This window comes from Globicephala melas, chromosome 1, assembly GCF_963455315.2.
Source record: "Globicephala melas chromosome 1, mGloMel1.2, whole genome shotgun sequence".
In the NCBI taxonomy this organism is placed as follows: Eukaryota; Metazoa; Chordata; class Mammalia; order Artiodactyla; family Delphinidae; genus Globicephala; species Globicephala melas.
This window is the reverse complement of record NC_083314.1, coordinates 36,211,220-36,226,990: the sequence shown is the minus strand read 5'-3', so window position 1 is coordinate 36,226,990 and position 15,771 is coordinate 36,211,220. Positions and strand designations below refer to the sequence as shown.

The following is a 15,771-nucleotide window of genomic DNA, read 5'->3' as shown; positions in this document are numbered from 1 at the left end:
GGCTCTGTGAGCTGGGCCTTGGAAGAGGCCCAGGATCGGGTGGACAGGACCACAGGCGCTTCAGCCAATAGTGAACCAGGAATACAGCAGAGAGCACAGGATAGATGGTCTGGCTTGACTGACAGCAGGTTATCTGAAGTCTTGCAGAAAGAGAAGGCTTGGGAAGAAAAGTTGGGAATTAACTGTAGAAAGCTTTCAAGTATCTTTCATGAAATGGACTTTATGCTGTGGCTAACGGAGGTAGGACTGAGCACCTTTGAGCAGGGGAGGCACGTGACCCCTGGGGAGGGGAAATGCTTGGACAGGCTTAAGTTAAGGCTCTGAGATGGGAGGGGCAGGAGTGGTGATTGTTGGAGGGGAATGCTTACAGAAGGTGGGCCCCATTAGAAGCGTACTCCGATTTGAGATAAAACACACTGGAAATAAATGCATTATCACAAATGAAACTTCTCCATAATGACGTTTTATTTTTTTAATAGATCTGAAGGTCCAATTCTCAAAATGCAGTTTTAAGAAAGCTTTAAATTAAAATACACTTTTCCCTCTCTCATTTAAATAAACATTTCTAGAGAAAAATGGTGTCCCCCTATATTGACAAATTATTTGACAAACAGAACATAATTTATATGTACACACATATTTCAATCTTACATATAAATAAATTAGAAAAACTAATTTTGAAGTGGAAACTATACTATGAAAGTCAATTTATTTTGGTAAGCATAATAATCCTTGGTTGAAAACACTTCTTTGAGGGTTTTAAAAATATGTACTATAGCCACCCCCTTGCTTCTAAGCAAGTGCTAGATTCTCAAAAATTATGTGGAAGAGGGTACAGCAAAACTTCAACTCTATATTTATCTCAGAATTCCTGAATTTATTCTCCTCAAATTTATCTTCCTAAAGTGCCTCACCAGAGACTACAAAGGGAAGGACCACTTACATGGCCTTACAAACATGTCCTTAGGGAGTAAAACAATATTTACTCCGGTTCACTCTTGATTCTTTATTCATCTATTTCTAAGGCAACGTTTCTTTGGCCCAGTTTGTGCTACTAACTATAAAAGTGTGAAACAAAACATGTAAAAATGTAATTGGAGTTAGAGAGACAGTCCCTCCTCTTTGGCCGCTGGCTTATTTGAAGGAGGCCCTGCCTGGTGTGAGGACAGAGAAGAGGGCTGGGATCTGTCCCACCTGAGCGTCAAGAGCTACCTGAGCTCATTCTTTCCATCCCTTTGCATGACCTACAGCAAATCTACAAAGTTAAGTTTGCTTTTCTGAAATATGGGGCTTCATTTTTACTCTGCCCTTTACAGATGAGGTGAGACTCAGATTCTAATGCAACTTGAGGTTATCTGATGAATTTATTCCCTACAAAACTGCCTACATTCAGATGACATGTTTAAAGTAAGACATCTCTTTATTCAGGTGGGGAGAGAAAAACAGAATTTAGAGTGGATTCTAATTCTCTTAAAGAGTGGAATTCTTTTTAAGAAAACTACAAGTCCACAGTGTTCACTTTGTCCTGAGATGGCATTCCTGCTATGGGTGTTAGAAGCCCTCTAACTTTGTACAGAAGCATGCAACTGATGCTGAATTCTTCTTGATTTCTTAGACTGGTTTATTGTTATTAAAAGGGGTGAAGAACAAATGCCAGAAATAAACTTTATAGCATCTTTAAATCACCAAGAGGTTACAAATTTTTTAAAATAGTATTTTAACCTATTAACTGTAAGAGTATTTTCCGGTAATATTCTTAGTTAAGGAAATCAAACTTTTATAATAAACAATATATAATGCATATTTTGGGATTGTTGAAGAATGAATCTTAAGAGTTGGCAGTCATCTTTGAACAGAAAAGATTTCAAAATCACTTTCTTTACAAATGAAATGTAATGCCATTTTGAATTATAGTTCTCTGAGTTTGGAGATTTTATAGAAAAAATATTTCCCCACCTTAACACTAGTTGCGATACTGTGTTAAGTTGCCCTTATAAATACAAGCATTATTTAAGGAAAAACAAGCAAGATATTCAAACACAAATTCATACACATTTCAAAGAAGCATTAAATGATGGTGACTGTACTTCAGCCACATTAAAATGTTAGCCCTATAGCTTAACAGTTCCATTCCTGACAGTGTAAGAAACTAGCAAATAATTTTTATAGATTTTTTTTCAGTATTGAAATATAACTAACATATAACGCTGCATAAGTTTAAGGTGTACAGCATGATTTGATCATGTATATATTGCAAAATGATTACACGATAAATTTAGTTAACATCCATCACTTCATGTACCTACAAAAAAATTTTTTTCTTCCATGTGATTAGAAGTTTTAAGATCCACTTTCTTATTAGCAACTTGCCAAAATACAATACAGTGTTACTAACTGTAGTCACTACGCTGTACATTATATCCCAGTACGTTTTTATCTTATAATTGGAAGTTTATATTTTCTGACTGCCTTTACTCAACTGCCACCCCCAGCCCACCACCTCTGATGAAGGTAAATCTGATTTCTTTTTCTATAAGCTTGTTTTATTGGATTCCACATATAAGTGAGATCATACAGTACTTGTCTTTCTTTATATGACTTATTCACCCAGCATAATGCCCTCAAGGTCCATCTGTATTGTCTCAAATGGTAGGATTTCCTTCATTTTCATGGCTGAATGATACATGGGTTTGTGGAAACCATTTAGTCCATCTGCTCTGCTGGAGTGGTTGCCTTATTCTGGCAAGCGTTGTATATAGCAATACCTTCTTTCCTACGAAGCAAGGTTAGAAAATAGGGTCAGAGATGAACATAATTAAGTACATAAATTAAATTCCAGAAGCCCATTTAGAACATGGACAATTAAAAAAAAAACTATATACTAGTAAGAGTCACTGAACTAGGAATTAAATGATTCTTTTAAAATAATTCCAATGTTCAACCAGTCTCACTCTAGAAACCCTTCTTCTATTGCTGTATTATAGTTTTGATTCCCTCCATGACAAGAAATAGAGCAGTTGCATATACTTAGTAAATATTCCCGTATCTTAATTTAGAGCTAATGGGGAAGACTACAGAGAAACACACATTTTCCTAATATTGCAATTTAAAATCTAACTCTGAGATGAAACCTTTAAACAGCTAATGATTCCAGCAGCGTTCAAGATCAGTGAGGAATGCCTCGTTTACCCCTCACGGTCAAGGAAAATCATGTGTTCTGGTTGGAGAGTCTCCTAAGTAACTAAAACTCACATAACACTTTTTTTTTGGTAACAACAGACATCTTTCTAAACTCTGTTATTCAAGTCCAGTGTTTTCCAAAGAAATATAATGCAAGTCACACAAGGTAATTTTGAATTTTCTAGAAGCCACATCAAAAAAAGGATAAGCAGGAAAAGTAGTTTTAACATATTTTACTTAACCCAATACCCATGGATGGTACATTCCTTTGCACTAAGTCTTTGAATCTGGTGTGTAGTGTGCACTCAAGCTCACCTTAAGTAGGATGAGCCACTTCTGACGTCCTCGGCAGCCACTCAGGGCTACTGACTCTGGAGCTGGAAAAAGCAGTTCCAGTCCCTGCTTAGGAAACTGACTACAATAGACAGACTACAACCAAATGGGGACCAGTTGGTTATTTACAGTATGCCTGCCCCAGCTAACACTTCGGGGTACCTACCCCATGTAGGAGCTAACGGTGTTAATTCTGGAGACGTTCACATTTCTCTTGTGGGGGAGGCATCACGATGAACCAGCACAATACTTGTTATAAAGCAGTTTCCACAGGACTATTCTGGAGAGTGATTCAATACTTAGGCCTATCCTGAATCCTCTAAGACCACTATATTTTACTATTTTGTGAGGTCAATACTTTCTTTTTCTGTAGTAGTGAAACGCTTTTCTTTAAGTAGAATTTTAAATAGAAATCTAATATATGAGAAGGATAAATAAGCATTAATATAAAATTTTTCTTTTTTTTTTCAGCAACACCCCTCAGGTTTCGGGATCTTGGTTACCCGACGAGGGACTGAACCCACGCCCCTTGCAATGGAAGCACGGAGTCCTAACTACTGGACCACCAGGGAAGTCCCTGCATTAATATAAACTTAAAGAAACATTAATTTGAAATAACAACAAAGCTATCTGAAGATTAAAATGTGAAAGTGAATTATTGTACTAATTACAGTTATGCCATATTACCTTCAGCATTCATTAAGTTAACTTCAAGTGTTTACAGACAACTTGAAGCTCACGGCCCATCTGAAAACTACTTTCCTGGTTGGCTTTAGCCTCAAAGGAATCCTAAGAGAACCAAGCAGATACATAGGGCTGGGTAGGCCCACAGTACCATTCTAGTTGGTATGTTTTGTCTTCCCCTTTGCCCCTGTGATCAAAGTCACCACTTTGCTTTTACTAAGAAATTGCCCTTCTTATTGGCCGTTGTAGAATCTGCTCCCAAACTCATGACTGTAACCTAGGGTAGCGCCTCACATTATAAGTGGTGGGAAACATAACTCCTCTTTTCCTGGCCATGCAGACACACATTCTGGCACAAAAGGAGGAACTTCCAATTCATTTCATTCAGAGACAGAAGGTAGAGGGGGTTAAATGGCTTAAAGCAATGCATTTCATAATTTTCCAAAATCTGAGGGTTTTTTGTTGGTGGTGGTTTCTCTTTTATATGTTAAAAATATCCTGACCAAGGGAAACAGATAAATGCCTTTAAAGAATTAATATTTACAAGTGGAAATTGAAAATCCTTACAAAATTAAGTGAAATGTATTTTGGTTTCTGTCGAAAAACCAAAATGAACTTAAAATGAACACATTCTGTGATTATTTCCCACTGGGCTAAAAAATTCCCCCAGCTTTGGATTCATAGCTGCTAGAAGGTAGAGGAGCTAGACAGTCTGATCAAAGGATGTGGGGGACGTTACTCTGTTGGCGCCTGTTTTCAAAGCAAGAGCCTGTCAATGCACATTATTTTACATTAAAACAGGGAAGGTAGGAGAAAACATCAATAATCTAGCAAAGGGAACAGGAATCCAGGTGTCCTCTTGGATGTCTACTGCCCACTTATCTTAGTTCAGTTTATCAATATCTAAATATTCATTGAATATTTTTCAGAAGAAAGGACATCTCTGAAAAGAAACGCAACAGAAAGCAGATACCTTTTAATGATAAAAGCAAACCTTTCTCTCATCTCTTCTCAGAGAGAAATAAAATTTACTTGTCTGTGGCTTTCACCAGTTAGGTACGTGCTGAACAAAGGAAGGGAACAGGGATGAATAAAATAGTGACGTCAAACCAAAAGGAAGCAAGAGTGGCATAAAAATGGGATAAAATCAATGATGGAGGAGAAGGGAAGTAAAGCTGACAATTAGGTTCATAAATTATGGCTCTCCTGATTCTCACTAGGAACTTGAAACAGGAATTTGGTGCAAGAAGCTACTTTACCTTTGAAGTCTTACAGATCATCCAGCAGATATACAGATTCTAAATTTGTGTGCAATCTGTCTACCTCTGAAACCTCTTAGCCTGAAGTGAATAATGTAAACTCTCTTTCACAGAATAAGATTGTATGAGGAGAAATGGTCCTGGTCTCTAGCACCTTAGATTTTGAGGCAATACACAGAGCATGTATTAATTCCATGTAATACTGTCTCAGAAATCGATTTTATGACATACATTTTCAGATGGATCTTTTGCATCGAGGACAGTTTCTTCCTGTGGCACAATTGTTTTCACCTGAGGGAAGATCTCTGTAAAACTTATTATGACTTCCCATTTTTCTAGAATGGATCTAAATTTTGTAAATGTGCTCTCTCAACTGTTACAACATCTTTGTCATTTACTAGTTTTTGTCTAAAATTTTTTAAAGCCTTTGTTCAATGCTCAAGAATTTGAGAACCAGGTAGAAAAATGTTCAAGTTAATTTGACCATTCAAGTTTTTACCCATATCATTATACTCCCCACCACCTGAACTGGATTCACCATTTATATTATATCCAAAAAAGCTTCAGTAATATTAATTTAAGCAGACAGCTTAAAAATTACAGTTACTGGATCAGTCATTATTAATATAACATTAAAATATTTTAAAACTACAACAAATAATAAATATCCTTAATGGAAAAAAGAAAAAGTACTCAGTCACTGTTACTAAAATACATAAACTATTGCAATAATTCTAATGAACTTAAAAAACTCTCACTTATCCAGTGATGATTTAACCCGAGTAGAGAGAATCATGCATTTATGAAAAAAATATTCACAACAAATAATTGAAAACATTAATGTAAACAAAAGGTATCTGTTTTTTGGAACCACACAGTCAAAACATGCAAGACAGGACTCAAGCAATAGCAAAGGAGAGGGCAAGGGCTGTGGATTCCAAGGCTGGAAAGTTTGGTGGAAGAGTTAGTTAAGAAAGGAGACTGAAAGGGAAAAGGAAGGAGGGTGTAGATGGAGCCCATCAGACCAACTGGGATCCTATTCTATTCTTAGTTGAGAGCTAAGAAACAGGAAACTGTAACAGAGCACTTTAACCCCGTGGCCATATTTCATCAAAATTTAATCGTCTTAAAAATGACTACTTATACTATTTTCATGCTTTGGTATAAATATTGCAGCAGGGTAATTGTGTTCCCAAAATATCATAAATACAAGTTTATATCAAATCCATTTTGTATCAAGTTTTAAGAGCAAATTTGTGTTTTTTTGTTTTTGTTTTGGCCACGCCACGAAGCTTGCAGGTTCTTAGTTCCCCATCCAGGGATTGAACTCCAGCCCACGGCAGTGAAAGTGCTGAGTTCTATCCACTGGACTGCCAGGGAACTCCCATTAACAGCAATTCTGGATTATTGTGCCTGGTATCCTGCTTCCAGAGTTATCCCTAGGAATGGAGAAGCAACTGCCTACACTTTACAGTCTTGTAAAGTAGTTTCTAAAGCAACAAAAGCAATTGGGGTGGGGGGAAATATGGACATTAAGCAATGCAAAGGATATAATAAAAATATTTACCTTTTTAAAGGAAAGGCAAACTAAAGCTAGGTATTACTTCACATTCTTTTATAAAAGCATACACATAAATGAGGAGTCTTTAAAAAATCCAATAATCTTAAACAGGTAAAACATTCCCCAATAAGCTTGATGGTGTTTCTTCAAGTTAAAGAGCACAGGCACATCAGTAATGGTCTACACCCTGGTTTCTCAAAGTGTAGTCCAGGCCCAGCAGCATCATCACTTGGGAACGCATTAGAAATGGGATCTCAGATCTCTAATGCTACTGAAACTTTAACCTGGGGGATATGATGCTCAGATAATTGTTTGGCTTTCATTCACTGATAGCTAGAGAGAGTTTTTGGTTGATACTTGTTAGGGAACCTTATTTTGGTGTAGTGATGTTTTAAACAAAGAAGGGGAGTGAGGAGCAGAAAGCTATTTTGTTTTGCTTTCTTGAGAGGTTATTTCTAGATAAACCTTTTAGACTTGTCAAATATTTCACTGATAGTACTTCCTTCTCAGATTGCTGTGTACATGTAATTTTAAAAACATACTGCTGATAGAGAAATCAAATATGCATACTATGTGTTCTACAAATGTAAGATTTAAAACTCAAATGAAGGCACTGTGGATATTTTTAAAAGATAACCAAGAAATATAAAAAAAGTTTTAGCTCTTTATGAGTGACGAATGTACTTTTATTAGGTAGTCCAAACCCTGTGATTAATATAAAAGGAATATATATCATAAAGCCATGAATACCAATTATTGTTAATTATTAGTTTGATTTCAAAGCTATTTCCAAAGCAATAGGGGGAAAAAAGTCAGAAATATCAAAGCACCTAATCTTGGTCTATGCTCCAGTTTTATTCTAAGTCTTTCATTAGATTTTAAATTATTTCATTAAAATTTAAGATGATGTTTAAAAATTCTATTCTCCTTAGAAGATATGTATTTGTACCTTTTTTTTCAATTTTAAGTCCCCCCCCATTTCATTTTTATAGATAAAAAGACAGAGTTCATGAAGTGCCTTATAAATCTTACCCTCTCAGCAACTTTTAGTTTAACCCCATCAGTTTTACTGCAACCTATTAAATTAAGAGAACATAAGAGGGAAATCAAATAGTGTTGCTTTAAATTCCCCAGTTTAACTTGTATGAATAACAAATCTAAAAGAAAGCAAAGTGGGTACCTGAATGAGCCATCTATGTAGCTTCTTACTACTACCTAAGTTATACAGACAACTGAAAACTTTCACCATAAAAATTACAGTGACTACAGCTGTCAAAGTCTCCACAGTGAACCATTTTATAATATTTAATCTTGGCCATTAGTCCAATCTAGGAAGTTGGGTACACCTAGGATAGAGAAAGCCCCAAAATGGTCCATGATTTACTACAGCGCTCAAATCCCACAGAAATTTTTCTTACATCATAATTAGCTGAAGCAACCTGCACAGATTACTCTTGTTGCAATGATATTGAAAGCAGCTGAAAACATTTTTAGTAAAGAAATGTAATTCAGACAACACACTCATGCAGGTGCATTTTTTGAAAAAACAACATGCAATACAGACTACAAACAAAACGTGCACAAAACTATGTCAACTGTGAGAAGGACCAGTAACTTAAAAAACATGCTTCAATTTACCTTTTCTTCTCTTTGTGAAAACAGAAGTAGATGCTGCCGACAACTACTACAACGCCAAAAACTACAAGAAATCAGGAAACAAATGATATTTAACTGTGAAAAATCATTGCCAAGATTCAAAATCTAGCAGAAGAAATAAATGATGGTCAGATTTCCATGGCCAGAAAATGTTATCTTATTTAAGCACATATACATTTACATTCCATCTGGACTCTTCAGTATCAATCCAATTCTTTGCATTAAACAGTACAGAGTAAGTCAGAGAAGAGTCCTTGATTAATTGAGAAAATTACTCAAAGCATATTTGGGATGCAAACTCATATGAGTAATGATCTTGAAACAACTTGTATTATTTAGGGTTTGTTAGTAACTGGACATGTAGAATACAAAGGAATAGACAATAATACAAGGTAGTGTATTATATAAAAGGTCAGGTTTTTCCTGTTTTACTTAATTTCAAGCTATAAAGCCACAGAAATTGAAAAATCTTTTAAAAAACTATTGCACTTTTCAGAGTAATGTCTTGATTTAATTGGTATCAAAGTTTGGGATACGTACGTGCACCAATGACAACTGCAACAATGATTCCTGCACCTGAGAAAAAATGAAAACAGTTTGGGAGATAATTAAGTACCTAGGGGTCTCCAGGTAGCAGCTACATTTTAATATGATCAGATCATCTATAACTACAAAGAAAAAATTACCAATCTAGTTTTAGCATGACTGCTAGTGCTTTCAGGTTATTTTGATCACGGAACCCTTCTAATCACATTCCAGGGTTAGGACACACCTTGTGAAACTCCTAACAGGAACCTCACTTTTCACTGTTGTATGCTGTAGCTACCACACCAGGTTGTTTAGTAAAGGTAACTAGGACAATTAGAATTTACTAGAGGAAAATCATTTTAGAAACGTAGCAGCCCACTATAGTTCGTTTAGTTCAACATTCAGTCTTTTGTTACTTATGATTTTGTTGGAAATTTAACATATATTTTTTTCCCTAAGTGGGTCTGTAGAATAAGTCATAGAGTGCTATTAATCTATCATATAGATGTTATTTGCAGAGTCTTCACAAACAATACATCATTGTATCATCACAGCTCCTATTCCCCTTTCCCTCCAGATTAAGACATAGTCCTACAAGGAGATTTGATCTAAGAATGTAAAGGGAACACCAGGGAACATGGATAAAAACTATGCACAGAAACGTAAACATGCATTTTTGACTATCCAGAGAGCAATAAATAATACTACCAAATCTTAATTCTTAGAAATGTTTGTCAGTACCTCTGCTTCTTAACTGCCATTACTTTTGTTATCTATAACTCATAGCATAAAATGTCATGTTCGGCTCTGCTCTTTTTATTTCATAAATATTATCAAGTGTAAGCATCTTGAGATGGCATTGGATTCACTTGACACCGTGGCAAGTTTTCAGAGGGAAAACATAACAAGCCTAAAGTACATTTTATAAATAGACTAACTTTACTAGTCTAAAGTAAACTAATAGCTATTTTTCTTCATTTCCTTATCAGTAAATCTTTATATTTCATTTAACTGTCACAACTATACTTCATCAAGTTCTTTAACACATATGTGTGAACTATGTGAGCCAACATTAAGTGTGCTACCCCAGCTTGATATAGAAAAACTAACCCAACTAGTAGTACTTCAAGGCTTGTATATACAAGGTACCAGTAGAAAGAAAATTTATCTAAAAATTGCCATTACAAAGTAACACTATCACATGGGAAACAAGCTATGTTTTATATATATTAAACTACATGTAACCATATTATTTAAGAAAGTAAACTTATCATGCTAGGAAGCCTAAATTGGGGAACCTCTTAAAAACTGTATTACCCTCATGTGCCTATACATAGTACCACTTATATTTGTCACGGTATCTTCACCTTTAAGATTACTTAAAATGTACAATTACACATTGAACAATTATCACCAATTTGTGACATGTTGTCTCTTTTCTAACTACAGATAACGGTAATATTTCCATGTTGAAAACTAGGGCCTCATGATGCAGGGTTATTAACAACCAAAATAATACCTAAACTCTCAGCATCTTTAGGTGGTGGTTCATCACTGGGACTGGGATATCCTAGAAAAAAGGAAAAAAATGGAAGTAAATAAAAGAAGAAGAAAAAACAATAAAGCTTAAAGTCCTCTAAATTCATAGGTTTTGATTTTTTGACTTTGTACAAAAACCCTTATAATTTTATTTTCCTTATATAAACTATATTAATGTTTCTCATTAAAAGTAGTATCAAAATATTATAAATTTATATTCAGTATCAAAGCATTCTTCTTCCTGTCCAGTAACATTTCCTGGGACAATATTCTGTGGTACAGCAAACAAATTTATCATTAGTGTATTGTCAGAATTATCCTATGGATTCAATGTGATTATACTTAAAACTAAAATTAAGAAAACAATCCCATTTACAATCAAATCAAAAAGAACAAAATACCAAGAAATAAGTAGGTAAAAGACCTATATTCAGAAAACTATAAGACACTGATGAAAGAAATTGAAGACAACACAGATGGAAAGATATACTGTGCTTGGATTGGAAGAATTAATATTGTTAAAATGACCATACACCTCAAGGTAATCTACAGATCCAATGCAATCCCTATCAAAATACTAGAAAAAAATAATTCTAAAATTTGTATGGAAACAAAAAGACCCCAAATAGCCAAAACAATCTTAAGAAAGAATAACAAAGCTAGAGGTATCACACATCCTGACTTAAAACTATGCTACAAAGCTAAAATAATCAAAACAGTATGGTTCTAGCACAAAAACAGACACATAGAACAATGGAACAGAAGAGAGAGCACAGAAGTAAACCCACTGCTATATGGAAAATTATCTACAACAATGGAGACAAGAAAACATAATGGGGAAGAGACAGCCTCTTCAATAAATGGTGTTGGGAAAATTGTACAGCAACATGAAAAAGAATCAAAATGAACTACTTGCTCATAAAATATACAAAAATAAACTCAAAATGGATTAAAGACTTAAATGTAAGACCTGAAAACATAGAACTTGTAGAAGAAAACATAGCAAATACCTTTTTTTTACTTTAACCTTAGCAATATTTTTTTGGATGTCTCCTCAGGCAAGGGAAACGAAAGTAAAAAACCAAATGGGACTACATCAAGCTAAAAAACTTGCACAGCAAAGAAAACTATCAACAAAATCAAAAGACCACCTATGAATAGAAGAAGATATTTGCAAACAATATATCTGACAAGGGGTTAATATCCAAAATATACAAAGAACACATACAACTCAACATCAAAACAAAACAAAGAACACAATTTAAAATTAGGTAGAAGACCTGAATAGACATTTTTCCAAAGAAGTCATACAGATTGCCAACAGGCACATGAAAGATACTCAACACCACTACTCATCAGGAAGTACAAATCAAAAGCACAATGATGTATCACCTCACACCTGTCAGAATGGCTATCATCAAAAAGACAACAAATAACAAATACCTGTAGGGATGTAGAGAAAAGGGAGCCTCTGTGTACTGTTAGTGGGAATGTAAATTGGTGCAGCCACTATTGAAAACAGTATGGAGATTCCTCAAAAACTTAAAAATGGAACTACCATACAAGCCAACACTGGGTATTTACCCTAAGAAAATGAAAACACTTATTTGAAAAGTATACGCATCCCTATGTTCACTGGAACATTATTTACAATAGCCAAGATATGGAAGCAAACTAAGTGCCCATCCATAGATGAATGTTACTTTGTTAAAGTTTCCTTCTATTACAAATTGGATCCTAAATTGGTTTTAAGCCCTCCTGTACACACGCATTACATCTTCTTTATCCATATATATATACACACACACACACACACACACACACACACACATTCACACATACAATGGAATAAAAAAAGAATGAAATCTTGCCAATTGCAACAACATGGATAGACCTAGAGGGTATTATAGTAAGTGAAGCAAGTCAGACAGAGAAAGACAAATACTATATGATTTCACTCATACGTGGAATCTAACAAAACAAGTAAACATAACTAAACAGAAACAGAGTCATACCTAGAACAAACAAGTGGCTGCCAGGAGGAGAGGATTCGAGGTATGGGGAGGAGAGAAATAGATGAGGGAGATTAGGAAGTAAAAACTTTCAGTTACTAAATAAATGAGTCATGGGTATGAAATGTAAGGTATGGGGAATATAGTCAATAGTTATGTAATATCTTTGTATGGTGACAGATGGTAACTAGACTTACCATGGTGATCATTTTGAAATGTATGAAAATATTAACTATGTTGTATACCAGGAACTAACATAGTGCTGTAGATCAATTATACTTCAAAAACAAACAAACAAACAAACTCATAGAAAGAGATCAGATTTGTGGTTAACAGAGTCAGAGGGTAGGAGGAAAGGGGAATTGCATGAAGGCAGTCAAAAGGTGCAATCTTCCAGTTATAAGATAAATAAGTACTAGGGATGTAATGTACAACATGATAAATATAACTAACACTGCTGTATGTTATGTAAGAAAGTTGTTAAGAGAGTAAACTCTACGAGTTCTCATCACAAGGAAAAAAAATTTTTTCTATTTCCTCAATTTTGTATTATATAAGATGACGGATGTTCACTGAACTTACTGTGGTAATCATTTCATGATGTATGTAAGGCAAATCATTATGATGTACAATGTAAACTTTATACAGTGCCATATGTCAATTATATCTCAACAGAAAAAAAAAACTAAAAGGTACGGGAGGGCTTAAAAACAATTTAGAATCTGATTTGTAATAGAAGGAAACTTTAAAATAATAAAGACAATTTATAAAAAATCCATAGCTAACATCATATTCAATGGTGAAAAACTGAAAGTTTTTCCCTTAAGATAAGAAACAACCCAGGATGCCTGCATTCGCCATTTCTATTCAACATAACACTGGAAGTTCTAGACAGAGCAATTAGGCAAGTAAAAGAAAGAAAAAGCGCCCAAATTGGGTAAGAAGAAATAAATGATCTCTGTTCCAGATGACATGATCTTATAAAAGGACAACTCTAAAGATTACACACACACACACACACCTGATATAACAAATAATTCAGCAAAGGTGGCTGCAGGCTACAAAATCAACAAACAAAAATCAGTTGCATTTCTATACATGAGCAATGAACAATACAAAAAGGAAATTAAGGAAACAATTCCATTTACAACAGTATCAAAAAGAATAAAATACTTGGGAATAAACTAACCAAGGAAGTGCAACATTCATCCAGTGAAAACTACAAAACATTGCTGAAAAAAAATTAAAGACATAAATAAATGGAAAGACATCCTGTGTTCATGGATTGGAAGACTTAATATTATTAAGATGCTAATACTACACAAAGCAATCTACATATTAAATGCAACCCCTATCACCATCTTGAAAATCCATTTTGCAGAAATTGAAAAATCAAACCTATAATTCATATGGAATCAAGGGACTAGCAATAGCCAAGAAAAATCTTGAAAAAGAAGAGCAAAGTTGAGAGGGCTCATACTTCCTGGTTCCAAAACATACTAAAAAGCTACAATAATCAAAACAGAGTGGTACTGGCATAGAAAAAAACACACACACTAATGGAATAGAGTAGAAAGCCCAGAAATAAACCCTTGCTTATATGGTTAAATGACTGTCAACAGGGTGCTAAGAACATTCAATGGGGAAAAATGGGGAAAGGATAATCTCTTCAACAAATGTTTCTCGGAAAACAGATATCCACATGCAAAATAGTGAAGTTGGACACTTACATCATATACAAAAATTAATTCAAAAAGGATCATAGAACTAAACTTAAGAGCTAAAACTATAAGACGCTTAGAAAAAAACATAGAGGACAATCTTCATGATATTGGATCTGGCAATGATTTCTTAGATGTCACACGCAAAACACAGGCAACAAAAGAACAAATAGATAAACTGGACTTTACCAAAATTAAAAACCTTTGTGCTTCAAATGACACTACCAACAGAGTGAAAAGGCAATACACAGAATGGGAGAAAACATCTTCAAATAATGTATCTGATAAGAGATTAATATCCAAAATACATAATGAACTCCTAAAACTCAACAACAAAAAAACAATTCAAAAATAGGAAACGGACTTGAGTAGACATTTCTCCAAAGATCTATAAGAGACCAATAAGCACATGAAAAGATGATCAATTACTAATCATTAGGGAAATTAAAAAATAGAAAAGCACAATGAGATACTACTTTACATGTATAAGGATGGCTATTATCAAAAAACAGAAAAATAAGTGTTGACAAAGAGGTAGAGAAATTAGAACCTATGTGTATCACTGGTGAGAACGTAAAATGGTGCAGCCACTGAGGGAGACACTAAGTTTGTTCCTCAAAAAGGGAAACACAGAATTACCATACACCCCAATGTGTTATTCAGAATAGCCAAAAGGTGGAAACAACCCAAGTGGCTATCAACAAATGAATGGATAAACAAAATATGGTATATACAAATAATGCAATATTATTCAGCCATAAAAGGGAATACAGTTCTGCTACATGTTACAAGAGGGACAAACCTTGAAAACATCATGCTAAGTGAAATAAGTCAGAAGTGATTCTACTTCTTGACCTAGAATAGTCAAATTCATAGAGATAGAAAGTAGAATATTGGTTACCAGGGCTGAGGGGAGGGAGAATGGAGGGTTATTATTAAATGGATATAATCTTTCATTTTGAGATGATGAAAAAGTTGTGATGATAGCTAGTAGTGATGTACTTAATGCCACTGAAATGTACACTTAAAATGGTTGAAATAGTCAAAAAAAAACTTTATCTAGAAAAATTAACATAGAAAATAGCCTGAAAATTTCTGAAAAGGATGTCTTCTGCCAGATATTAAAACATATTATGGTACTGCCGTCAAAAAATCGACTTACTGGGGGCACAGGAATGGACAGAGATCAAGGGAACAGAAAGAAGATTAGAACACCTATGACTTTATTTAATGTACGATAAAAACTGGCACTTCAAAACAGCTGTAGAGAAGACAACTTATTCAACAAATAGTTCTAC

At 34.5% G+C, this 15,771-nt stretch overlaps 1 protein-coding gene across 5 annotated transcripts in view; it reads right to left on the bottom strand.

Moving 5' to 3' along the window:
- Positions 1-453: 453 nt before the first annotated feature.
- The window catches only part of CD46 (CD46 molecule), a 54,136-nt gene continuing 38,818 nt past the window's right edge, over positions 454-15,771 (bottom strand). For 4 of the 5 annotated variants that reach the window (XM_060293995.1, XM_060293998.1, XM_060294005.1 and 1 more), the window contains 4 exons: positions 10,721-10,771; positions 9,214-9,249; positions 8,656-8,716; positions 454-2,773 (listed from right to left, as the gene is read on the bottom strand). In XM_060293995.1, coding sequence (XP_060149978.1) covers positions 2,704-2,773; positions 8,656-8,716; positions 9,214-9,249; positions 10,721-10,771 — 218 coding nt within the window. In that variant the 3' untranslated portion in view covers positions 454-2,703. Of the gene's footprint in view, positions 2,774-8,049; positions 8,094-8,655; positions 8,717-9,213; positions 9,250-10,720; positions 10,772-15,771 lie in introns of all 5 variants that reach the window. The other variant, XM_060294001.1, reaches the window with a different exon arrangement.